Source organism: Lithobates pipiens, unplaced genomic scaffold (assembly GCF_037356315.1).
Source record: "Lithobates pipiens isolate NorthernLeopardFrog02 unplaced genomic scaffold, aLitPip1_a1.2 Scaffold_3, whole genome shotgun sequence".
NCBI classification, from domain to species: Eukaryota; Metazoa; Chordata; class Amphibia; order Anura; family Ranidae; genus Lithobates; species Lithobates pipiens.
In genome coordinates this window covers 42,605,400-42,632,231 of record NW_027507790.1, presented here as the reverse complement: position 1 = coordinate 42,632,231, position 26,832 = coordinate 42,605,400, and the positions used below count along the sequence as shown (strand labels likewise).

Genomic DNA, 26,832 nt, shown 5'->3' with positions numbered 1-26,832 from the left:
CTGCAAAAAGCACTAAAAATGCATAGGTGTGAATCCAGCCTTAAAGTGGTTCTAAAGGTTGAGTGTTTTTTACCTTCATGCATTCTATGTATGGTGGTAAAAAACCTTCAGTGTGCAGCTTTCCCTGCAGGAACCTCAATACTTACCCGATCCAGCAATGTGCATGAGAGTGGCTGCTCTGTCGGGTCTCTACCTCCTCACTGGCTGAGAGACAGCAGCGGGAGCCAACACTGCTGGATGAATTTCTCCCCCTAATGCTAAAGATGCACTGTTTACTCCCAATGACAATTTCTACTCTCAATGACCACAGTCTGGCCCCCCTAAAGTCCAAAGGACAGTAAACTGGCCATTTAGAAAGTTTGGGGACCTCTGCTTTATTGGTAAACAATCTTGACAAGTCATATCACAGGGATCTTCAACGCCTATCACCTAATGCCTGGGCCATGCAGTTTTGGGCACCAGGCAAGAAGTTTTTGTTTTTTTACATTTAACCTTGTTGCTAGTTAGCCGCTCGGATTGCTTTTACAAGCAGCAGGAGGGGACATCACCGCCTACCTCCCCCTTCTGTGGGCTGTCACGTCACCTATATCATCTCTCGCTGTTGTCCAACGAGTGGACGGGACTGGCCAGATCAAGAAGAAGAAGTCCAGCGTGAGCCAGGGGCTGTGGACTTGATGTCACAAATTCCTCTATCTTTGATTGGTGGAGGCGCACTCCGGTCCAGTCCTGTCCCCTTCGCCCATTGGCAGAGAGAGTTGCTAGTCATAGCCAGGTGTTCTCCGCATTGTCAGGGAATGACCCAGTGCCCACGACATGTGGGGATCAGTTATCTCCATCTGTGGAAAATGGCAGATGGCGGTTTTCTGGGCAGCCGCCTTCTTTTTAGCGCAAAGCTGTCAGAGCCTGGAGATGGAGGGCCACCCAGAGAAGGGGGAACTTCACCCTGCTATACTACAACACCTCCGAAAGCCTACCTACCGACCCCCAACTCCTCCAGGGGTTTGAGGATTCTAAATTTTTTTTTTTGCAAAAAATAAAAAACATCAAAAGTTTAAATCACCATACATAATCTTTAGACCTTAATCAGCGCAAATATATAAATATATAAAGTGAATAAATTAAAAATCATAATAGCTTGTCAAAAATAAAAAATATTCTAGTCACTGCCAAACACTCAAAGTGTTCATTCTCACTTCAACATATAATTGGAATAATTTAGTGCAGGGCAACTAGCAACAGTTATCAAACATGCAAAAAAAAAAAATGTATATTTATATATATATATATATATATATATATATATATATATATATATATATATATATATATATATATATATATATATATATATCTCAATGTGTGCTAAAGGCAAAATAAATTTGATACAATCAAATAAATAGTGAAAAATCAATCAAAATAAACAGCTCAAAGGTTGTGATCTTCCACCAAATTTTTTTTAACTGTTTGATACACTGTTGCTAGTTGCGCTCTGCACTAAAACATTCAAATTACAAGTCACCATAAAGCCCCTTTGTTTTCTAAAAGCCCCGGACATTCCCGAAAGCACCTGTACCCAATAAAAAACACCAACCCATCATATTTCCATCTTGGGAATTTTTTTATTTTTTTTTTTTTTTTTTAGTAGATTGGGACCCCAATTTAGTTTCTTCTACAAGTAGTTTTTTTTTTTAAATTTCCACACCCTTGCATGCGAATGCTGTACTTTCAGTTTTGGACAACAAGACACACCCTACATTTTTGAGTTTAATTATTCAGTCTTTATCTTGCACAATCTCGCGTCAAAACATCACACCACAAATATCATAAACATCGAGAATCTTCATTCTGACTCCCAACCTTGAGATTAAGGCTGGGTGCACACTGCTGCGATGCGGGAACGCTGTGAATCTACTGCGGGTTCCCGCATCGTTCCCGGCGGCAGTTCACACTGCCCTATGCGAACTGCTGGGAGTGTCAGTGAAAAGTTAATGACACCCCCAGATCAGTTTGCATATTGCAGTGCGATCTGCAAACTTGGACAGGAATCGGATCGCATGGTTTGAACACCCATGCGATCCGATTCTGCTGCGGACCAAAAAAAGGGTCCTGTGCGAGTTTGGGCCGGATGCGATGCGAATTCAGTCATATTATCTGTATGGCTGAAATCGCATCGCACAGAGATCGCATGTGATTTGCACTGCAGTGCGGTGCGAATCACATTCCGATCTCGTACACCGTAGCAGTGTGAACCCAGCCTTAAAGTTGTTTAGGTTTCATGTACACTGCTGCTTATAAATGGACGTTTAGGAGCACTTGAGGGTTTTTTGTCAGATGCCCCTGAACTCTCCTGTTATCTTAGCAGTACATGTACACAGGGTCCTTTATAGTCGTTTCCAGAGGCTTTTTTTGGAAAGCAAAATAAAAAAAATAAAAAAAATGTTCAGAGGCATTTGAAACGCCAAACGCCTGTAAACGTAGAAACTTGCGTTTAGCCGCATTTCGTTTACACGTTTTGACCAAAAGAAAAAAAAAAAAGTTCTGAATGCAAACGTGGCTAAATGCGGATAAACGCAGCAAAACAGATGATTTTAAAACATCAGTTACTATCTGTCAAGTTATCCCATGTACATTAAACCTTATTGTGAAAACAAGACAAGAAAAAAAAAAAAAAAAAAAAAAAAAAAAAAAGAACCTACTAAAACTGAAAGTAAAAGGCTGTGTAAGGCAGACCACACCCAAACGTACGTGTTGCTAGGACACAGAAAAAAACAAAACCAAAAACAATAGCGGTTACAAATAATATAAAAATAAGCACTTAAAAAGTTAACCCATAGATTCCAATATACTGTACATAGCAAAACCGGTATGTGGATTAGTATAGTTCTTTATCTTCAGAGGAAACCGTACATACACAAGTTCCTGTTACGATTATCCTCACAGTGAGATGAGACAATATTATTCAATAAAAAAATTCTTATGCTTAATGCAGACTTTCACTAATAAGAAAAAATTGAAAAAGCACTTGCAGAGGACAAGTTACCTACCTCCCTCCCCACTTTCCGTGGCCTGCAAGGGTTAACTGACCATTGAATCAGGGGTAGGAAGAGGGCGCTGCTTTATATACTTTACTCCTTGCTGGGCACTTTCCTCTTCTCTCCAAGCTGTAGGTGGTCACTCAGCTTCATCACATACAAGACAGGGCTAATGGTCCTGAGGGGGGCCCCACTAATGTATTTTTTATTTGTTTTGTGCCTGGAGTTGAGCTTTAACCACTTCAATACCCGGCCATAGTCAAATAACGCCCACAGATGGGATCTCCCACCCTGGGTGGATGTCATATGACGGCCTCTGTATTTTGCCGCTCCTGCGGGCCCCCGGGGGCCCGCAGCATGGCGATCGTGGATGAGGTGTGTCCCTCGGATACAGCCTATCCCCGATCTGTGGGATTTCCAACCCCTGATACAAGTGACCGGCCGTGTCCAATTACAGCCGGTCACATGTCCTGTGCACATGCACAACGCTCGTGCACGCGCTTAGGACATGTGCAGAGCGGCGATCGGGGATGCAGCTTGTTACCCTGACACAGCCCAACCCTGATCGCAGTAAAGAGCCAATGAACCTGTCACAGCCCATTTGAGTACCTGAGTACCTGTCACAGCCCATCTGAGTATCCGAGTACCTGCCAGTCCATCTGAGTACCTGTCACAGCCCATCTGAGTACCGGAGTACCCGTCACAGTCCATCCGAGTATCCGAGTACCTAAGTACCCGAGCACCAGAGTACCTGTCACAGTCCATCTGAGTATTCGAGTACCTGTCACAGTTCATCTGAGTACCCGAATACCTGTCACCAGCCCGTCGGAGTAACGGAGTACCTGTCACCAGCCCGTCGGAGTAACGGAGTACCTGTCACCAGCCCGTCGGAGTAACGGAGTACCTGTCACCAGCCCGTCGGAGTAACGGAGTACCTGTCACCAGCCCGTCGGAGTAACGGAGTACCTGTCACCAGCCCGTCGGAGTAACGGAGTACCTGTCACCAGCCCGTCGGAGTAACGGAGTACCTGTCACCAGCCCGCCGGAGTAACGGAGTACCTGTCACCAGCCCGCCGGAGTAACGGAGTACCTGTCACCAGCCCGCCGGAGTAACGGAGTACCTGTCACCAGCCCGCCGGAGTAACGGAGTACCTGTCACCAGCCCGCCGGAGTAACGGAGTACCTGTCAACAGCCCGGAGGAGTAACGGAGTACCTGTCAACAGCCCGGAGGAGTAACGGAGTACCTGTCAACAGCCCGGAGGAGTAACGGAGTACCTGTCAACAGCCCGGAGGAGTAACGGAGTACCTGTCAACAGCCCGGAGGAGTAACGGAGTACCTGTCAACAGCCCGGAGGAGTAACGGAGTACCTGTCAACAGCCCGGAGGAGTAACGGAGTACCTGTCAACAGCCCGGAGGACTAACGGAGTACCTGTCAACAGCCCGGAGGAGTAACGGAGTACCTGTCAACAGCCCGGAGGAGTAACGGAGTACCTGTCAACAGCCCGGAGGAGTAACGGAGTACCTGTCAACAGCCCGGAGGAGTAACGGAGTACCTGTCAACAGCCCGGAGGAGTACCCGAGTACCTGTCAACAGCCCGGAGGAGTACCCGAGTACCTGTCAACAGCCCGGAGGAGTACCCGAGTACCTGTCAACAGCCCGGAGGAGTACCCGAGTACCTGTCAACAGCCCGGAGGAGTACCCGAGTACCTGTCAACAGCCCGGAGGAGTACCCGAGTACCTGTCAACAGCCCGGAGGAGTACCCGAGTACCTGTCAACAGCCCGGAGGAGTACCCGAGTACCTGTCAACAGCCCGGAGGAGTACCCGAGTACCTGTCAACAGCCCGGAGGAGTACCCGAGTACCTGTCAACAGCCCGGAGGAGTACCCGAGTACCTGTCAACAGCCCGGAGGAGTACCCGAGTACCTGTCAACAGCCCGGAGGAGTACCCGAGTACCTGTCAACAGCCCGGAGGAGTACCCGAGTACCTGTCATCAGCCCGGAGGAGTACCCGAGTACCTGTCAACAGCCCGGAGGAGTACCCGAGTACCTGTCAACAGCCAGGAGGAGTACCCGAGTACCTGTCAACAGCCCGGAGGAGTACCCGAGTACCTGTCAACAGCCCGGAGGAGTACCCGAGTACCTGTCAACAGCCCGGAGGAGTACCCGAGTACCTGTCAACAGCCCGGAGGAGTACCCGAGTACCTGTCAACAGCCCGGAGGAGTACCAGAGTACCTATTTGCAGCCCATGCCTCATAGAATACACGTTGAGGTGTTTGCTTTCCAAAATGGGGTCATTTTGGGGGTAATACTATTGTCCTGGTGCTCCAGGACCTTCAAAAGTGTGATAGGTAGGAATGAAATGAGGTGTGTAATTTATGCTACTATTACGCCTGAAGGTACTACTTCAATGTTGGACCTCTGTATATGGCCAGGCTGTGTAAAAGTCTCACACATGTGGTATCGCAATACTCAGAGGAGTAGCAGAATGTGTTTTGGGGTGTAATTTTTGCTATATACATGCTATGTGTTAGAAATATCTAATAAATGAACTTCGTGTAAAAAAAGAAAAAAGATTTTCATTTTCTTTCCACCTTTTCTGAAGACTCGTGTAAAAAAATGAACTGTTAAAAAAAGACTCATAATGCTTCATAGAATATACGTTGGGGTGTTTGCTTTCCAAAATGGGGTCATTTTGTGGGTAATTCCATTGTCCTGGTGCTCCAGGGCCTTCACAAATGTAATAGGTCATTAGAGGTGTCATTTATGCTCCTAGAACCCCTGACGGTGCTCCCTGCATGTTGGACCTCTCTGTGTGGCCAGCCTGTGTTAAAATCCCACACATGTGGTATCGCCATACTAGGGAAGAGTTGCAGAATGTATTTTGGGGTGTAATTGGAAGTATGCACATGTTGTGTATGAGAAATAACTTGTTATTATGACAATTTTGTAAAAAAAAAAAAAAAAAAAAAAAAAATTCTTCTTTTTCCCCAAGAATTGTGACAACTTGACAACTTCAAAAAACTCACCGTGCCACTTACTAAATACCTTGGACTGTCTACTTTTCAAAAAGGGTTACTTTGGGGGTATTTGTACTTTCCTGACATTTCAGAGCCTCAAGAATCAGTACATAAAGGTGTGAGCAGATGTGATCAATTTTCAATGATTTGCACCACAGCTTGTAGACTCTATAACTTTCAGACTAAATAATATCCACTAATTTGGGTTATTTTTACCAAAGAGATGTAGCAGTATAAATTTTGGCCCAAATTTCTGAAAAACAAAAATTACTTATTTGCAAAATGTTATAGAAACTAAAAAATAAAAAGTGTTTTTTTTTCAAAATTTTTGCTCTTTTTTCATTTATGTCGCAAAAAAATAAAAAAAACACAGTGGTGATTAAATACCACCAAAAGAAAGCTCTATTTGTATGAAAAAAATGATAAAAATTTTGTTTGGGTACAGTGTTGCATGACTAAGTAATTGGCATTCAAAGTGTGAGAGCGCTGAAAGCTAAAAATTGGTCTGGTAAGGAAGGGTGTATAAATGCCCTGTACTGAAGTGGTTAACCACCTCAATACCAGGCTCTTAAACACCTTCCTGCCCAGACCAATTTTGAGCTTTCTGCGCTGTCGCAATTTTAATCACAATTGCGCGGTCATGCTACACTGTACCCGAATGAAAATTTTTTATAATTTTTTCCCCACAAATAGAGCTTTCTTTTGGTGGTATTTGATCACCTCCACGGTTTTTATTTTTTGCTAAACAAATAAAAAAAGACCGAAAATTTTGAAAAAAAATATGTTTTTTTTTGTGTTTCAGTTTCAAAACGTTGTAAATAAGTACGTTTTCTTCTTCACTGATGGGGCGGCACTGATGGGCACTGATAAGGCGGCACTGATGAGGTGGCACCAATGAAGTGGCATTGATGGGCACTGATAGGTGGCACTGATGGGCGAAACGGATGGACACTGATAGCTGGCACGGATTGGCATGGATAGCTGGCACAGATTGGCATGGATAGCTGGCACAGATTGGCATGGATAGGCGGCACAAATGGGCATGGATAGGCGGCATTGTATTATACTCATGGATGCCAATCAGTGCAAAACAATAATGCATGCCAATCAGTGTGGGCACTGATTGGCATCCATTGTGGGCACTGACTGGCATCCCTGGTGGTCTGGTGGTCCAGTGTGGGCATCCTGGGGAGGGGGGCTGCGCTGATAATCAATCAGCCCAGACCCCCCCGTCAGAGGAGCAGCCGATCGGCTCTCCTCTACTCGCGTCTGACAGACGCGAGTGAGGAAAAGCCGATCACCGGCTCTTCCTATTTACACTGTGATCAGCCGTGATTGGACACGGCTGATCATGTGCTAAAGAGTCTTCGTCTGAGACTCTTTACCGAGATCGTAGTTGCGGGGTGTCAGACTGACACCCCGCAACAACGATCGGTGCATTGCGTGCCCCCCAGGGCCGCGCAGCGGCTCAAAATCCTGAGGACGGTCTACGACATCCAGTCAGGATTTTGAAACCACTTTGCCGCCATCATTTGACAATGGGCGGGCGGCAAGTGGTTAAAGTGATAACGCTAGTTTCACACTGAAACCAGTGGACGGTGGTAAAGCGCCGCTAGTTTTAGTGGCGCTTTACGGCCGCTAGCGGGTCGCTTTTAACCCCCCGTCAACGCCCGAAGAAAGGGTTAGAAGCGCCCATGTTGCTTTGCAGGCACTTCCGCAGCACTGCCCATTCATTTCAATCGGCAGGGCATTTTGGGAGCGGCACTTCAAAGATGCTGCTTGCATGACTTTTCAGAATGTCCCGCAAGCACACCGCCCCAGTTTTCAGGCGTTAGAGGCTATTTTGAATGCTAAAACGCCTGAAAACCGCCCGTGTAAAAGCTGTTTTTTTTTTAACTAACATATCATACTTACCTGCTCTATGAATAGACTTTGCACAAAGCAGCCCCGATCCTCCTCTTCTTGGGTCCCTCGCCAGCACTGCTGGCCCCTTCCTTCTGCTGAGTGCCCATAGAGCAAGCAGCTTGCAATGGAGGCACCCAAGTCACTGCTCTATGTGTCCATTCAGACACTGAGTCGAGGCTTGGCTCCACCCCCTCTCCTCAATAGCTCACTGACATCAGCGGGAGCCAATCATGTCCGCTCTTGTCTCAGCCAATGGGGAAGGAGAGTCCCCGCAGATCTGAGGCTCTTGTGCACTTCGCTAGATCGAGATGGGACTTAGGTAAGTATTAGGGGCTGGGGGCTGCTGCACACAAGGTTTATTTCTCTTCATGCATAGAACGATGAAGGTAAAAAAAAAAAAAAAAACCTTCTGCCTTTAGAACCACTTTAATGTTTTTCTTAACCACTTGCCGACCGCCGCACGCCGATGTACGTCGGCAGAATGGCACGGGCAGGCATAAGGGCTTACATGTACGTCCTTGCCTGCCCGCTGGTCGGGGGCCCGATCGGGCCCCCGCCCGGTGCCTGCGGCGGTCGGTATTCGTTCGGGAGCGATCCCGGACGAGGGGACGGCCATTCATTCATGGCCACCCCCTCTCGATCGCTCCCGGCGAATGAAAATGTCCGGTGACATCACTTCCTCTCCTGTAATGTAAACACAGGAGAGGAAGTGATGTATTCTCTCCTCCGTGTCGGTAGTTTTCGTTCCGGCACCGAGGAGAGAGGTTCGGTGAGTTGCACCAACACACCCCACATACAGTAGAACATGCCAGGCACACTCACACCCCCCCCTTTACCCCCCAATTACCCCTGCCCCCCCAGTCACAGTGACACCAATTGCTTTTTTTTTTTTGCATTGGTGTCATTTGTGACTGTAGTAACTGTTAGGGCAGTTAGGGTTAGCCCCCTTTAGTTCTAATGTGCCCCCCTAACCCCCCCAATAAAGGTTTAACCCCGTGATCACCCCCCGTCGCCAGTGTCACTAAGGCTGGGTTCACATTGCAGCGGTTTATGAGAACAAATGTGATTCGCACCGCACTGCCGTGCAAATCACATCCGATCTCTGTGCGATTCGAGTTCAGCCATACAGATAGTATGGCTGAATTCGTGTCGCACCCGCCGCAAATTCGCACGGGACCCTTTTTTTGGCCCGCAGCAGAATCGGATCGCATGGGTGTTCACACCATGCGATCCGAGTTTGCAGATCGCACTGCGATATGCGAACTGATCTGGGGGTGTCATTAACATTTCACTGACACTCCCAGCAGTTCGCATAGGGCAGTGTGAACTGCCGCCGGGAGGCATGTGATGCGGGAACCCGCCGCGGATTCATGGCGTTCCCGCATCGCTCCAGTGTGAACCCAGCCTAATAAGCGATAGTTTTTCTGATCGCTGTATTAGTGTCACAGGTGACGCTTGTTAGGCAGGTAGGTATTTAGGTTCGCCGCAGCTTTTTATAGCGCCAGGGACCCCCATATACTACCGCATAAAGCCCCCTGATTGCCCCCTAGTTAACCCTTTCACCAGTGATCACCATATAACTGTTACAGGTGACGCTGGTTGGTTAGTTATTTTTTTATAGTTTCAGGGCACCCGCCATTTATTACCTAATAAAGGTTTAACCCCCTGATCACCCGGCGGGTGTCATTTGTGACTGTAATAACTGTTAGGGCAGTTAGGGTTAGCCCCCTTTAGTTCTAAGGTACCCCCCTAACCCCCCCAATAAAGGTTTAACCCCGTGATCACCCCCCGTCGCCAGTGTCACTAAGGCTGGGTTCACATTGCAGCGGTTTATGAGAACGGATGTGATTCGCACCGCACTGCAGTGCAAATCACATCCGATCTCTGTGCGATTCGAGTTCAGCCATACAGATAGTATGGCTGAATTCGTGTCGCACCCGCCGCAAACTCGCACGGGACCCTTTTTTTGGTCCGCAGCAGAATCGGATCGCATGGGTGTTCACACCATGCGATCCGAGTTTGAAGATCGCACTGCGATATGCGAACTGATCTGGGGGTGTCATTAACATTTCACTGACACTCCCAGCAGTTCGCATAGGGCAGTGTGAACTGCCGCCGGGAGGCATGTGATGCGGGAACCTGCCGCGCATTCGTGGCGTTCCCGCATCGCTCCAGTGTGAACCCAGCCTAATAAGCGATCGTTTTTCTGATCACTGTATTAGTGTCACAGGTGACGCTAGTTAGGCAGGTAGGTATTTAGGTTCGCCGCAGCTTTTTATAGCGCCAGGGACCCCCATATACTACCGCATAAAGCCCCCTGATTGCCCCCTAGTTAACCCTTTCACCAGTGATCACCATATAACTGTTACAGGTGACGCTGGTTGGTTAGTTATTTTTTTATAGTTTCAGGGCACCCGCCATTTATTACCTAGTCTCACTAGTGTACCCCTAAATTTAGGGGTGTCTACTTTCCAAAATGGGGTCATTTGGGGGGGGGGTTTGTGCCATCTTGGCATTTTATGGCCTTCAAAACTGTAACGCCCTTAGAAAGCCTGAAGGCGGTGCTTGGTTTTCGGGGCCCCGTACGCGGCTAGGCTCCCAAAAAGTCCCACATAAGTGGTATCCCCGTACTCAGGAGAAGCAGCAGAATTTATTTTGGGGTGTCATTTCACATATGCCCATGGCATGCGTGAGCAATATATCATTTAGTGACAACTTTGTGAAAAAAAAAAAAAAAAAAAAGTTTGTAATTTTTCCGCAACTTGTGGCAAAATATAAAATATTCCATGGACTCAAAATGCCTCTCAGCAAATAGCTTGGGGTGTCTACTTTCTAAAATGGGGTCATTTTTGGGGGTTTTGTGCCATCTTGGCATTTTATGGCCTTCAAAACTGTAATAGGTAGTGAGAAGTGAAATCAAAAAATTACGCCCTTAGAAAGCCTGAAGGCGGTGCTTGGTTTTCGGGGCCCCGTACGCGGCTAGGCTCCCAAAAAGTCCCACATATGTGGTATCCCCGTACTCAGGAGAAGCAGCAGAATTTATTTTGGGGTGTCATTTCACATATGCCCATAGCATGTGTGAGCAATATATCATTTAGTGACAACTTTGTGCAAAAAAATAAAATATTCAATGGGCTCAACATGCCACTTATCAATTTCCTTAGGGTGTCTACTTTCCAAAATGGGGTCATTTGGGGGGGTTTTGTACTGCCCTGCCATTTTAGCACCTCAAGAAATGAGATAGGCAGTCGTAAACTAAAAGCTGCGTAAATTCCAGAAAACGTACCTTAGTTTGCAGATGTGACAACTTTTGCGCAAACCAATAAATATACAATTATTGACTTTTTTTTTTACCAAAGACATGTGGCTGAATACATTTTGGCCTAAATGTATGACTAAAATTGAGTTTATTGGATTTTTCTAATAACAAAAAGTAGAAAATATCATTTTTTTTCAAAATTTGCGGTCTTTTTACGTTTATATCGCAAAAAATAAAAATCGCAGAGGCAATCAAATACCATCAAAAGAAAGCTCTATTTGTGGGAAGAAAAGGACGCAAATTTTGTTTGGGTACAACATTGCATGACCGCGCAATTACCAGTTAAAGCAGCGCAGTGCCAAATTGTAAAAAGACCTCTGGTCATTTACCAGCAAAATGGTCCGGTCTGAAGGTGGTTAATTGATTCACTAAATGAACCTGTTGCCGCCCAGGTAATGTACATGTGTGGCGACAAAGATGGTGGGCTTTAATGTCCACATAAGGAACAGTGCATGCTGCTCCAGATGGATACAATCCTCACTCTACTGATTAGGTGCAGGTCCAGTCCGTAATCTGGATAGGTGACCAATAGAGAACCATGTTGACCGCAGACAAATTTGTAGAGAAAAATATGGTAGTTTTATTCTGAGTAAAATCACATCATGATAGCACCGCTACAGACATGGACACAGCAAAGATTAACGGATTTTATGAAGTTTGCTTAGTCATAATCTAACATGCTCCACTGAACATAACACAATAGTATATACTCAGCTAAAAAGGGATAGGTGCCTGATTATGCTGTTTAACCCCTTTTAAGTTTTTTTTTTTCAGAAAAACCTTTCAAAAGCCCATGAAAACATTGAATACATGCATATTTAAAAACATTGCACAAAATAGAAAGTAGAAGGATTCATAACAAAAAAACTGAATAATAGGTAAAATAAAAATGAGAAATGAAAAAATTGAAAAACTGTATATGAACAAAAAACATATACAAAAATTGTACATAGAAAAATCTACAGAAAAACTGTAAAAAAAAAAAAAAAAAAAAAAAAAGATATACATTGACACTTTCTATAAATATCCACCACTGACATATGGACCCCACCCCCTCAGAAAATTCTAAAGGTATATCCATAAAGCAGAGAAGAACAATTCAAATGATACAAATCGCATAAGAACAGAGAAATGTACGAAGATCTCAAATAATTTACAAAAAGTAACAAAAATATACCACATATGAACATATGTTGCAGGAAAATTGTTAACCATATATAAAATATATTTTTCAAAAAAAAAGAAAAAACAAAAAAAAGACAAGGAAAGGAATAAGAAAACGGCATTGATCCTGCCAGAAATCACTATCCTTTAAGAACTCATTTATAAATGTATAACCCATAAGGGTACAGGGGAGAACCAGTGTTTCCGGTATCGACTCCCTGAATGAACATTTGGGTGAATGGGTAGATGGTCAACATCAACCAATTGTCCATATGCTGCCAAATTTTCTCAGAGATACCAACCATCTCTTAGAAATGATTGATAAATTTGAAAGGAGTGATAGTTTTACGTGGTTAACCTGTGATATTTCAAGCCTTTACTCTTCCAATCCCAATGACCTGGCTCAAGAGGCGGTTGCTTATTGGCTAAAACATTCCACTGAACTGTTGCTGGATTCATGTGGGTTCATCTTAGAAGTCTTATGTTTTTTACTTACAACGATTTTTTGTTTGATGGGGGTTTTCTATCTCCAGGGGTGTGACTCATTTTCGGCTTATCTGAATGATAATTCCTGCAATTTACATTTCACTGGTTGCATGGATGTGAATTCAGTGAGTTTTTTTTGGATGTCCTATGGCAGTGATGGCGAACCTTGGCACCCTTGATGTTTTGGAACTACATTTGCCATGATGCTCAACTACACTGCGGAGTGCATGAGCATCATGGGAAATGTAGTTCCAAAACATCTGGAGTGCCAAGGTTCGCCCCAACTGTCCTATTGACTTGTAATGATGGACAAGTTTCCACTTGTGTATACAGGAAACGTCTAGCAGGTAACAGCCTTTTGTGTGCTAGTTCAAGTCATCTGTATCACACTATCGAAGGGATCCCAGTAAAACATTTTCTTAGACTATGTCGCATTTGCAGTGAACAAAACGATTTTGAAAGAGAATCCCTGCAATTATATAAATTGCTTTTTAGCACGGGGCTATCCAAAGTGGTCTCATGATAGAGCATATGTTACATGTCCACGTGCCACACATATGCGTCCACGGACTCCCACCACAGCGCCTAAACTGCTCCCTGTCTCTAATAGTGATCAGGAAATGGCAGGACCGGCTCCAGATCATGGGAGCACAATGACAGCCAATAACAGTGGCTGCTGACTCTTGGGATTTGAAAATCATATTATTATACAAACAAAAATGTAAAACATTGCAGCTTAGCAATCATTAGATGTGGTGGTTGCATTTGTTTGTATTTTTTAGTCCCCCCCCCCCCCCGTTTTCGCTTGATGATCTGGCCAGTAACACACCTCCTGTATTAGAGCACCTCCACTCTGGATGAAGAAGCACATGGGTATCTTTGGACAGCAGCACTGTCAGCCCAGGGGGAGTGTTAGATGTACTGGCAGATTGAAATACACTAACAAATCAAAGCCAAACTCCAGCTAATACTTTATAAGCAGCTGTTTTTTTGTTTTTTTTCCTTTAGGGATAAAGGTTTTACATAAATAAAAAACGGACCATTGTAAGCACCCGTCAGTGGTAAATGGTTTGTCTAATCCCTCTAAATGCTACATCTGCAATAGAACTTGTTCTGTTAAAAAATAACAGACTTACTGGCCAGATCACACAAGAAAGCCTAAAAAAGAAAACAAATGCAGTCATTACACCTAATGATTGGTAAACTGCAATATAAAAATGTTTGATAGGAGATAATCACTGCTCTAGGTTGGATTCCACCTGTTTTACCTCCACTGCATGCTAGCAGGTGCTGGCCCAGTTCGTCAAAGGCTTTACAATAGAAGAGAAGAATCTGGTCAGCCGCACATCCTTTAAAAACACCATTATTAACCGCTTGCCAGTCGTATACTGTATATATACGGTGGCAAGGTGCAGAATCACTTACCTGTACGTGATTCTGCACTTCTGGGTCTGGGGCGTGCACGTCTGCCGCCGGTGACCCGCTGGGATTGGAAACAGCGGGAGCCAATTAGCGGGTCGAACCCCGATGTCCGCTAGGACCCGCCGATCATCCCGATAGAAGCAGCATGGCAGATCGCCATTCTGTGAGAAGGGGAGGTAGAGATGCTGTTTCTGCTAAGCAGGAACACAGATCTCTGCCTTCTCACAGTGCAAGCACCCCCCATACAGTTAGTAATAACTCCCTGTGAACGCATTTAACCCTTTGATTGCCCCAGATGTTAACCCCTTCCCTGCCAGTGTCATTAGTACAGTTGACAGTGCATATTTTTTTAGCAGTGATCACTGCAAAGTGTCACTTAGTGTTCAATTTGTCCGCTGCAATGTCGCAGTCCCACTATAAGTCACTGATTGCCACCATTACTAGTAAAAGAAAAAAAAAAAAATCTGTAAATCTATCCCATAGTTTGTAGACGCTATAACTTTTGCGCAAACCAATAAATATATGATAAGGATTTTATTTTTTTTTAACCAGAAATGTAGCAAAATACATATTGGCCTAAACTGATGAAGACATATGATTTTTTTTTTTTAATTGGATTTGTTTTATAGCAACATTTTTGTTTATAGCACAAAAAATAAAAACCGCAGAGGTGATCGCATACCAGCTAAAGAAAGCTCTATTTGTGGGAAAAAGGGCATCAGTTTTATTTGGGTTCAGTGTCGCACCATCCGTGCAATCGTCAGTTAAAGTAATGCAGTGCCATATCATAAAAAAATGGCCTGGTAAAACCTTCCGGAGCTCAAGTGGTTAAGACACAAGTATCTAAGTAAGACGATCCACACTAGATTCAAGGGATCACAGCATTCCAGTTAATGCGTTTCATGCCAACATCAGCCCTTAGTCATAGACCAGTGATGGCGAACCTGGGCATCCGAGATGTTTTTGGAACTACATTTCCCATGATGCTCGACTACACTGCAGAGCACATGAGCATCATGGGAAATGTAGTTCCAAAACATCTGGGGAGTGAAGGTTTGCCATCACTGTCATAGCCGATGAGCTACGAAACGCGTTAGCTAGAATGCTATGTCCCTTTGAATGTATTGTGGAGTCTTTCTTGAATATGTGGTAATAAAGGTGATTTTATTGGATGTGCGGCCACCAGATTCTTCTCTTCTACCACGGTTAACGTTTGCTTTTGGGTTTAACACAGCTTTAACCCCCGCAGCACTGAGAGATGATGGTTGTTAAGTATAGGAGGGGAGCTGGGGATGGATTCCACTATTACACCTAGAACTGGCACAAATGACACTGTGGAGAGAAGGAGAAGATTTAGCTGAAGTCCCCTCAGTTGCAGATGGGTGGTGATTAGTGGATCGGATGTGCCCCTCACACAACATAGAGAAGGGAAATGGAGCGCCATAAAGGTAAGGGGCCACAAGACCCACATTGCGGTGTGTACCTGAGCAGTCACGTGACCCATGCCTCCTCTTCACCGGTGACGTTACCTGCCGCAGCTCTGGAGCCTCGCACCTCACTCAACCTCAGCAGCGCTTTGACTGGAACGTCACTTCCGTAAACATGGCGACAAGTAGAAGGGACGGGGTCCAAACACAGGCATACGAGCGCCACTGCTTACCTAATATTTAGTATTACATGGGCCACAGTCCCTGTGCCTGCGAAAGGCAGCCAATGCACGCCCATTCACCAATCAACGGGGAAGGGGGCGTGTTCCTTGACAGGGAGCCAGGAAGGTCGCAGGGAGGAGTGCGTCACTTCCGGTCGGGTTGCGGGATTGTAGTGTGAGAAGCAAAGAGGCCATCCAGCGACTATGGACGTGAACGGACCGGACAGTGACTGGCGGAGTGCAGGCTTCAGGCAGAAGCTGGTCAGTCAGATGTAAGTGGTGATCTCTTCCTGGGTGCTCGGGCCTCTTTGTGTGTGAGTGCGTGTGGTGTTCTCATACAATGAGTGGGGGACGGGCCTGTGTGTGAAGTACCCGCGCATTGTCACATCAGTCTATGGGCACATGCCTGGAAACCACCGCCACGGTTACTATTACTTCCTGGATTATGATGGACTGTACTCCAGTGTTTATATGACACTGCAAATCATTTATCACCTCAAAGTGAAACGAAATCCTCCTCTCCTTTTACTGACAAGGAAGCTGCCACCTCAGGCTCTGTCTGATGTGCAGTTGCCATGGTGCGGCACATGCAATCAGCTTTGACACCAGTCATTTGGCTAAACAATTAGGTTCAGAGAGAAAAAAAAACACCAGTGAGGGCTATCATTCATTCATGCCTTGACTTTAACAGTTTTGGGAAGATATTAAATCATTTGGGTTTAATTCTGCTTTAGAGAGGATCTAAACCCTCCTATCCTTTACAGCCAAGGAAGCTGCCATCTTGGCCTCTGTTTGAGCTGCAGTTGCCATGGTCAGTTATAACACCAGACATATGATGGCTGGACAGTTTGTCCATTGAAACCCCCCCAAATGATAGTTATTGTTCACAGAATGCCTCAAAGGTAACTGTTGTGGAAAACCATTAAATCAATGGGTTTAGTTCCACTTTAACTGCTTGCTGACTGCTCCCAGTAAGTATACTGTGGGCGGCAGCCACAGGCATAGTCGGGTACATGTTAGCGGTCGACCTATATGGATTTTTCTCTTGCCGATACTTAGAAATCGGGATGGCCGATATATGCGGCCAATATTTTAGGCCGATTCTTTTTTATTTTTATTTTCAGGTGTCCCTGGTTGGCATTGGAAGGTGGCACTGGATGGCAGTGGCAGGTTTCACAGTCAATAGTGTAACTGTGAAACTCAATGCTCTCTGCATCGTCTCGGTGTGTGAAACTGTATGGAGAGAGAGGAGCTGACAAATTGAGCATGATGTCAGAGGTGGGCGGGACACAGCAGCTATCCACAGCCAATGATTGGCCTGTTTAAGAAAGGGACGGGGCCACATACACGTAGCGGCTCACCCAGATCCTATCCCATTGGCTGGTGTTGGATAGCTGGGTCCTGCCCACCCCCGACATCCAACCTCAATTTTGACAGCTCGCGCTCTCTCTAGTTTCACACACCATGGTGCTGCTTTGCCAACAGAGTGTGGAGAAGGGAGGAGGAATCCTATGTTCTTCCTCCCTTCTCCACACTCTACCGGCAGAGGTACGGCCAGTGTTCAATATCTGCCTAATTTGGATAATAATTTCTCCAAAATGGCCAAATATCGGTCCATCTCTAGTACATGTACTTGTGTGGTCTTTTTCTGTCTTTTGGGATGCACATGTGTGGTTCCCCTGCTGACCTGTGCAGTGATTGAACACAGATAATTTTGGCTAAAACATGCTGATCAGCTTTGTCCAATCACAGCACAGAGTTCTGTGTTTTACAAACGCACACAACTCTGTTTACAGTGAACAGCAATCTGGCTGTTTCTTCTCCCTGAATAGCAGGGAGCTAAAACCACCAGATCACAAAGTAAAAGCAGTGCGCATTACATATTGGTAGGCACACCGTTAACCCCTTGATTGCTCCCAGATGTTAACCCCTTCCCAACCAGTGTCATTAGTACAGTGTCGGTGTACAGTATTAGTGTCATTACCAACATCAGTTAGTGACCCTCCCAGCCTGTGTTTGTTAGAGCCACATTGCCTGCCACCCTATCACGGTCCCACAATTAGTCACTGGTCACCACCATTACAGTATAGCGCCTATAGCTGCGTAAATTCCAGTATACAGAAACCAGTTAAACCAGAGTTCCAGTCATAAAACTAATTTTACATTATTCAGCTGCATTAAATACAAATAACAGCCTTTGGACAATTTTTTTTTATCCCCTTTCAGGTCTCTTGCTAGGGGGTCCCTCTTAGTCTGCCTCTTCCTCACCAAGGCGCCTGATGTCATTTCCCTCAAAGCCGTATTCGCTAGTGCTCTTGGGAGATGTCTGTCATAATTTCCCAGAAGTCGGTGGGCAGCGCCGAGGTCTTTGTTGCCATCACAATGGGGGCGGGCACTTCCAACACCACCGCCCGTTGTGATGGCAACATCAGAAATGTATGGCGCTGCTCCGTACATGCGGTGCCTGTTGGTCGCTCAGCTGCACCAGAGCCCGGGAGATAGTGCTTGTGGGCTTCACATGCCCACAAGCACTATGGAAACTGCCAGGAAAGAGCAATATAAGATATATTCCTCTATGAAATTGCCAATCCAGGGCCGATTCGGCTCAGAAACGTGAGTGCCATAAATAAGCATTTCAAGCAAAAGATGTTCATCCTAAATTTATTTTATTTTTTTTTTTTTTTAAAACAGTGGGAACTCCGCTTTAATATACACTTATTGGGATTTTTTTTCCTCTCAAAAATATGTGACAGAATACACATTGGCCTAAAATATATGAAGAAATTTGTGTTTGTTTTTTTTTTTTTTTTCTTTCTTTCTTGAATGTGTTTTATAACAGAAAGTAGAAAATATTGTTTAAAAAATAAATATTTGTATGTAGTAATAAAAAAAAAAAAACCCAGTGGTGATCAAATACCGCCAAAAGAAAGCTCTATTTGTGTGAAAAAAAATATACATTTCATTTGTGTACAGTGCTGCATGACTGAGCAATTGCCAGTTAACCTCCCTGGCAGTATGATTCAGTCTGGAATTAGGTGCTGAAAGCGGTACAATTAATTTGCACGGAAATCTGGCTTTTATTTTGTGGTCCTGTAATTCTTAGGAATAACGCTCTTAAATCTATTCAAACCAGTCTAGCAGACATCCCGGGTATGATAAAGTTTATAATATAATAAAGAATAATACAAATTATTCAATAATGTAATCAAATCCAAAAACACTGAAAAATTGACACTTTTTGGTTGCTATGGACAATCTCCAAATTCCAGGCAGAAAAAACTGTATTTATAATATAAAAGTGCATGCAGGGCACTGCACAGACCACTAGGGACAAAGGGGGTGTGTATTTTTTAATACAGCACTGTAATCTGTAAGATTACAGTGCTGTGTGTGTTTTGTGTATTTTTACTTTTTTGAATTTGCCGCCGTTCTCCGCTCCCGTGCGCCGTAACGTCGCAGGGAACGGAGCTCGGTGGCATTCGGCACTGTGAATCGAGCGCAGGACGGCTCGCTCACACAGCGCGGAGGACATCGCTGGATCCAGGGGACAAGGTGAGTAACTCTCCCTGTGTCCTCCCCTGCATCGAGCGAAGCCATCCCGAGTCTGGCTCGAGGTTACCGCTCCTATCAGTATATTCCTACCCCGAGCCAGACTCGGGATTACCGCTAGGGGGGGGTTAAAGTATCACAAAAAAAATGCCATTCTCATGAAGGAGGTAAAGTGGAACTAAACCTATTGATTTAACTGTTGCATTCAAGGCATGCTGTGAATAACTGTCGCAGATGCTAATGCTGTCAACTTAAAGCAGTGTTTCAGCTGAATTTTTTATTTTTTTTGTCGGCAGCTAAAAAAAAAAGTAGCTGCTGACTTTTAATAAGGACACTTACCTTTCCAGGGCGCTCGCGATGTCGGCCGCCGAGGCCGACATGTCCCTCAGCTCTCGGGTCCCAGCGCTGCTATCCTCACTAAGGGAAACAGGCAGTGGAGCCTTGCAGCTTCACTGCTCATTTCCTACTGCGCATGCGCGAGTCGCTTTGTGTATGGGACTCGCTGTGTTAGGGACCACACAGTTCCCAGAACACAGCGCGCCCCATTACCCAGAAGACAACGCGAAGAGGAGAGAAGACGAAGATCACAGAGGAACAGGAAGAAGGCAGATTAGGAAGACTGCCTAGCAACAGGGATTTCTGACAAGGTAAACATTTTTTTTTTTTTTTTTTAGGGTGGCCCTCCACTTTAACTGTCAAGCTATTAAATGGCTGGTGTTATAACTGCACAAAAAAAGGCATAAAAAAAATAGGCGTTATAACTGATCACATATGCAGCATCATGGCAAGTGCAGAACAGATGGAGGCTGAGATGACAGCTTCCCTGTTTGTAAAGCACAAAAAGGTCTTGTTCCGCTTTAAATGAAAATAAAATTTGAAAAGTGCTTGGTTATTCAATACAGCACTCAAATTTTATAAAAATGTTCAGGACAGATAGGGCTTTCTTTTGATGGTGTTTATTAACTGCCTTTTTTTCTTAAAAAGGAGAATTTTTTTTTTGAAAACAAACTGCTTTCTGTCCTAAAACATCAAATAAAAAGATCAAGACAGTACAAGCACCCCCCACTATGAGCCTTTTTTTTAGTGACCCTACATATTGTTGGCACAATTTTTTGGGGATAAAGAAACATGCTGGTATTCAGGTAGTTGAGAATAATGTCCTCTCCTCATAGGCTTTAATAGAGATGACTTGACAGATAAGAAGCATGAAAGTACAGCCAGAGATTTCTCCTGTGGGTCACAGTTTTCACCCGTTTTTAGCAGGCTTCAGCCCGCAGCCTGCTGTCAGCTGATGTCACATAGCCAGTCTAGGCTCGGGCAAGATTGCAATAATGAAGTCAGGATAAGCCCGCATGCCTGAATCGCACCCCTCTCAGCAAGCTGTTAAGAGCCTGAGCCGGCCAGGGCGGGAGCAGAGCAGACATTGGTGACCGACAGCCACCAGCTCTCTGCTCAGAGAACCGAGTGATCGGTGGTGTTTGATCGCTCAGTTCTTAGTCTAGAGCTGGCGGGGACAGTTGCAGCATTGAACCGATGCTGCAGCCCCCAAGGTAAGTATGATTTTTTAAAACAAAACTTATACCTTTTTTTTTTTTTTTCTTTTAATATTTAGACCATTCTTATATTTGTAAACATTTTATAAGCTGGACATAACTGTGTTGCTGCCTGAATGAGTGTCTGTGTCCTTCACTATGAGATTACCATAAAGCAGTAGTCCGTGAATTGACAACACAGACACTCATTCAAAAAAATACATCGAGTGTTTTTCTAAAACGGCTAATCATGCAGAGGTGTTAAAAACATAAATAAACTAGAGGTTATAAAGTGGCCTATATGTAGTATTTAAAAAACTTATTCAAAATACAGTAATTGAGGTCTATTTAGACTGTTGCTGTGTTAACTTACACTGCATTAAGGTAGCCTATTCATTTAAATGGCTGCCTAATGCACTAAAACGTACTAAGAAGGTGCATGTACTATTTCTAGCACTGCTTTTCACAAAGCCAAGTAACATATGTTGGGCTAATGCGAACATTGCTACAGTGATAATGATCGATAATGAAAATCGTCAACGATTTTCATTATTAATTAGTTGGTCCGCACCATGTGATCCACGGAGCGGGCTGCGGCCTTAGGAAAGGCCGCGGCTTCGGCCTAGCTCCGGAGCTGGCGGCCATCTTGGTACACCCGGCGGCGGCACACTGCGCGCTGACGTCACCCCCAGCGCGTTGTTCAGCCTGTGTCAGCCCAAGTGAAGGAATTCTGGAGGAGTCACGCTGGATGCCTTGCCTGCCCTCATTCAAAACTTCTTTTATGCAGGTACCACTACATTTATTACCTAATCTAACCTAATAACTAACTACTATCTATTAGATAGTTATTATCTAATCCTAACTACTATTTAAGCCTTTCCACTTGCTCGGCACAGTCACATTGTTGATTTAAATAAAAGGTACAACACTATCCCCCCCAATAAAATGCAACTTATTACAAGCATAAAAACCTAGCATATCACTGATGATTTGCGCCAATAGGCATCATCCTGGGACTCATCACGGCGGTCTGTTTGGAGGAACTTTGATCGGTGGTGAGCTTGGCGCAAATCATCAGTGATATGCTGACTATGTTTTTATGCTTGTAATAAGCTGCATTTTATTGGCGGAGAGATAATGTTATACCTTTTATTTAAATAAATAATATGGCTGTGGGGGGCGGGGATAGTGTGTTTTTTTATTTATTTATTTTTTGCTGATCCGAAAATTGATCCGATCCGTGACTCTGATCCGAGGAACAATCCGATCTGTGAGTTTTTTGATCTGTTGCACCCCTGGTCCGCACCTTCCCCCCCCTGCCAGTCCGTTAGAATCCTGTGTATCCTCCCGTGTCCTGCGCATGCACCTACTGGATCTGCCTCTCTAGCTGCCCTTTCTTAAGGTGGCTTTAATTGGACTCGCTCACCCAGACCCAGTGGATGAAAGGGAGGTGGAGTTGGAGTCATTCTTTCCCCAACAAAGCACTTTTAAAATTCTTCCTCTTAAGGCTTCATGCACACGAGACGCAGATGCAAACTCTGCTGGACACATGTTTTTAAAAGCTGAAACCGGCATTTAGAAACGCCCGTTTTGCCACGATTTAGCTGCTTTTCCGCGTTTGCGTCTAGAAGCGTTTAGTTAAGCTAACATCATAGACCCTCCACTAGAGGTCGACCGATATGGGTTTTTCTCTGGCCGATGCCGATATTTAGAAATCATGGCGGCCGATATATGATGCCGATTTTTTTATTTTATTTTTATTTTTTTATTTTATTTTTTTGGGCCGATATGTTAGGCCGATTTTATTTTATTTATTTTTTTCCTTTTTTATTATTTATTTTTATTTTTTTTAATCCCCCTTGATCTAACACGCCTTTCCCACTGGGGCGTTTTTCAGGCGCTTTTGGGCTAAAAATAGCTCCTGTAAAGTGCCTGCAAAATGGCTCCCCTGCAGTCTGTGTGAAAGACAGAGTGCTTTCACACTGAGGCAATGCTCTAGCAGGATCTTAAAAAAAAAAGTCCTGCAAGCAGCACGTTTGGAGTGGTGTATACCGCTCCTCCACCACTCCTGCTCATTGATATGAATGGGCACCACTGCCGAAGCGCATGCAATGCGATTTGGCAGCAGTGCTTCATGGGCGCATTTAACCTCTTCCTTGGCCGCTAGCTGGGTTATATATGCCCCACTAGCAGCCAAATAGCACCGCTAAAATGATGGTAAAGAGCCGCTAAAACTTGCGTTTTACCATCAACGCTCCAGTGTGAAAGCAGCCTTCATAAGTGATACAGAAAATTTCTTACATTTAAACATTTATTAAACAAAACAAACCTCCTATCAGTTTACTTGTATGTATGATTTAGATAAAAAAAAAAAAAACTAATATATTAAATAAAACAGGTAGTCAAAACTTTTGGACGAAAAAAAAAATGGGCTAACTTTACTGTTTTTATTTTATTTATTTTTTAAATAGTGTATTTTTTTCCCCAAAAAAATGCATTTGAAAGACATCTGTGCAAATGCCGTGTGACATAAAATATTGCAACAACCGCTATTTTATTCCCTAGGACAGTGATGGCGAACCTTGGCACCCCAGATGTTTTGGAACTACATTTCCCATGATGCTCATGCACTCTGCAGTGTAGTGGAGCATCATGGGAAATGTAGTTCCAAAACATCTGGGGTGCCAAGGTTCGCCATCACTGCCCTAGGATCTCTGCTAAAATATATATAATTTTTGGGGGGGTCCAAATGATTGTCTGCCAGAAAATACAGGATTTTTACTTGTAAGCAACAAGTGTCAGAAAAGATTTAGTCTTTAAATGGTTAAACTGAGAACTTCTACACACAGAGATGACTTCATTCATTGAAGTGTAAATGTAGCTTTCTGTTCTTTTCTTGGCAGGCAGGCTGCCTATTACAGAAGTAATTTCAAAGTCCCGCTGTAGTTCTAAATTGGCTTTTTATCAGCACTATCGGCCGATGCCGATTATTTAACCACTTTCAGACCGGACCATTTTGCTGGTCAATGACCAGAGGTCTTTTTACAATTTGGCACTGCGCTGCTTTAACTGGTAATTGCGCGGTCATGCAATGTTATACCCAAATAAAATTTGCGTCCTTTTTTTTCCCACAAATAGAGCTTTCTTTTAAAGGTATTTGACTGACTCTGCGATTTTTATTTTTTGCGATATAAACGTAAAAAGACCGCAAATTTTGAAAAAAAAATGATATTTTCTACTTTTTGTTATTAGAAAAATCCAATAAACTCAATTTTAGTCATACATTTAGGCCAAAATGTATTTAGCCACATGTCCTTTGGTAAAAAAAAAGTCAATAACTGTATATTTATTGGTTTGCGCAAAAGTTGTCACATCTACAAACTAAGGTACGTTTTCTGGAATTTACGCAGCTTTTAGTTTATGACTGCCTATCTCATTTCTTGAGGTGCTAAAATGGCAGGGCAGTACAAAACCCCCCCAAATGACCCCATTTTGGAAAGTAGACACCCTAAGGAAATTGATAAGAGGCATGTTGAGCCCATTGAATATTTTATTTTTTTGCCTCAAGCGATTGAATAATGACAAAATTTTTTTTATTTTTTTTACACAAAGTTGCCACTAAATGATATATTGCTCACACATGCCATGGTTATATGTGGAATTGTACCCCAAAATACATTCTGCTGCTTCTCCTGAGTACGAGGATACCACATGTGGTCGACTTTTTGGAAGCCTAGCCGCGTACGGGGCCCCGAAAACCAAGCACCGCCTTTAGGCTTTCTAAGGGCGTAAATTTTTGACTTCACTCTTCACTACCTATTACAGTTTTGAAGGCCATAAAATGCCAAGATGGCACAAAACACCCACAAATGACCCCATTTTAGAAAGTAGACACCCCAAGCTGTTTGCTGAGAGGCATGTTGAGTCCATGGAATATTTTATATTTTGCCACAAGTTGCGGGAATATTACAAACTTTTTTTTTTTTTCACAAAGTTGTCACTAAATGATATATTGCTCACACATGCCATGGGCATATGTGAAATGACACCCCAAAATAAATTCTGCTACTTCTCCTGAGTACGGGGATACCACATGTGTGGGATTTTTTTGGGAGCCTAGCCGCGTACGGGGCCCCGAAAACCAAGCACTGCCTTCAGGATTTCTAAGGGTGTAAATTTTTGATTTTACTCCGCACTACCTATCGCAGTTTTGAAGGCCATAAAATGCCAAGATGGCACAAACCCCCCCCCAAATGACCCCATTTTGGAAAGTAGACACCCCTAAATTTAGGGGTAAACTAGTGAGACTCACAGGTAAAAAAGCACCTAGGCTGTCAGCGACTGTATCAAAACGCTACAAAAAAAACTGTTAGCGATCGCAGGGATCAGGCCTGACTCTGCGAACGCTGCAGTTATGTGTGTTGTGTTTTGTAAGTGACAGTGATCTATCAATACTGCACTTGGGTGGGCTGGGCTGGGCTTGGCGGAGGGGCTAAACGCAGGTGCTAGCAGGTATCTGGGCTGATCCCGCTAACAATGCGTTTTGGGAAACCTAAACTGCTGGCGACGCTAATATAGATCTGATCAGATACTATATTACTAAGGGAGGTGTATGCTTTGTGCGTGGGTGTTAGCGGTACTGGCACTAACCTGACGCTGCCTGGGGCGACGCAGACCTTATCTGACCCTCAAACTTATATCACCCGCCGGGTGATCAGGGGGTTAAACCTTTATTAGGTAATAAATGGCGGGTGCCCTGAAACTATAAAAAAATAACTAACCAACCAGCGTCACCTGTAACAGTTATATGGTGATCACTGGTGAAAGGGTTAACTAGGGGGCAATCAGGGGGCTTTATGCGGTAGTATATGGGGGTCCCTGGCGCTATAAAAAGCTGCGGCGAACCTAAATACCTACCTGCCTAACTAGCGTCACCTGTGACACTAATACAGCAATCAGAAAAACGATCGCTTATTAGGCTGGGTTCACACTGGAGCGATGCGGGAACGCCACAAATCCGCGGCGGGTTCCCGCATCACGCTGCCCTATGCAAACTGCTGGGAGTGTCAGTGAAATGTTAATGACACCCCCAGATCAGTTCGCATATCGCAGTGCGATCTGCAAACTCGGACAGGAATCGGATCGCATGGTGTGAACACCCATGCGATCCGATTCTGCTGCGGACCAAAAAAGGGTCCCGTGCGAGTTTGTGGCGGGTGCGATGCGAATTCAGCCATACTATCTGTATGGCTGAACTCGAATCGCACAGAGATTGGATGTGATTTGCACTGCAGTGCGGTGCGAATCACATCCGTTCTCATAAACCGCTGCAATGTGAACCCAGCCTTAGTGACACTGGCGACGGGGGGTGATCACGGGGTTAAACCTTTATTGGGGGGGTTAGGGGGGTACCCTAGAACTAAAGGTGGCTAACCCTAACTGCTCTAACAGTTATTGCAGTCACAAATTACACCAATGCAAAAAAAAAAAAATGCAATTGGTGTCACTGTGACTGGGGGTGCAGGGGTGATTGGGGGGGTGATCGGGGGGTGAAGGGGGGGTGAGAGTGTGCCTGGCATGTTCTACTGTATTGTGTAGTGTTGGTGCAACTCACCGATCCTCTCTCCTCGGTGCCGGAACGAAAAATACCGACATGGAGGAGAGATTACATCACTTCCTCTGCCTGTGTTTACATTACAGGAGAGGAAGTGATGTCACGCTGCACTTCCATTCGTCAGGAGCGATCGCGAGGG

The 26,832-nt window shown here is 44.6% G+C and overlaps 2 protein-coding genes across 7 annotated transcripts in view; one reads left to right on the top strand and one right to left on the bottom strand.

The window, feature by feature from the left end:
- KLHL22 (kelch like family member 22) overlaps nucleotides 1-16,124 on the bottom strand; it is a 72,951-nt gene extending 56,827 nt beyond the window's left edge. The window contains exon 1 of one of the 2 annotated variants that reach the window (XM_077461566.1): nucleotides 16,011-16,124. The gene's annotated coding sequence lies outside the window, so the exon portion shown is untranslated. Of the gene's footprint in view, nucleotides 1-15,833 lie in introns of both variants that reach the window. The other variant, XM_077461565.1, reaches the window with a different exon arrangement.
- A 3-nt stretch (nucleotides 16,125-16,127) lies between these two features.
- MED15 (mediator complex subunit 15) overlaps nucleotides 16,128-26,832 on the top strand; it is an 87,960-nt gene continuing 77,255 nt past the window's right edge. For all 5 annotated transcript variants that reach the window (XM_077461563.1, XM_077461560.1, XM_077461561.1 and 2 more), the window contains exon 1: nucleotides 16,128-16,270. In XM_077461563.1, the coding sequence (XP_077317689.1) occupies nucleotides 16,203-16,270 (68 nt within the window). In that variant the 5' untranslated portion in view covers nucleotides 16,128-16,202. The remainder of the gene's footprint in view (nucleotides 16,271-26,832) is intronic.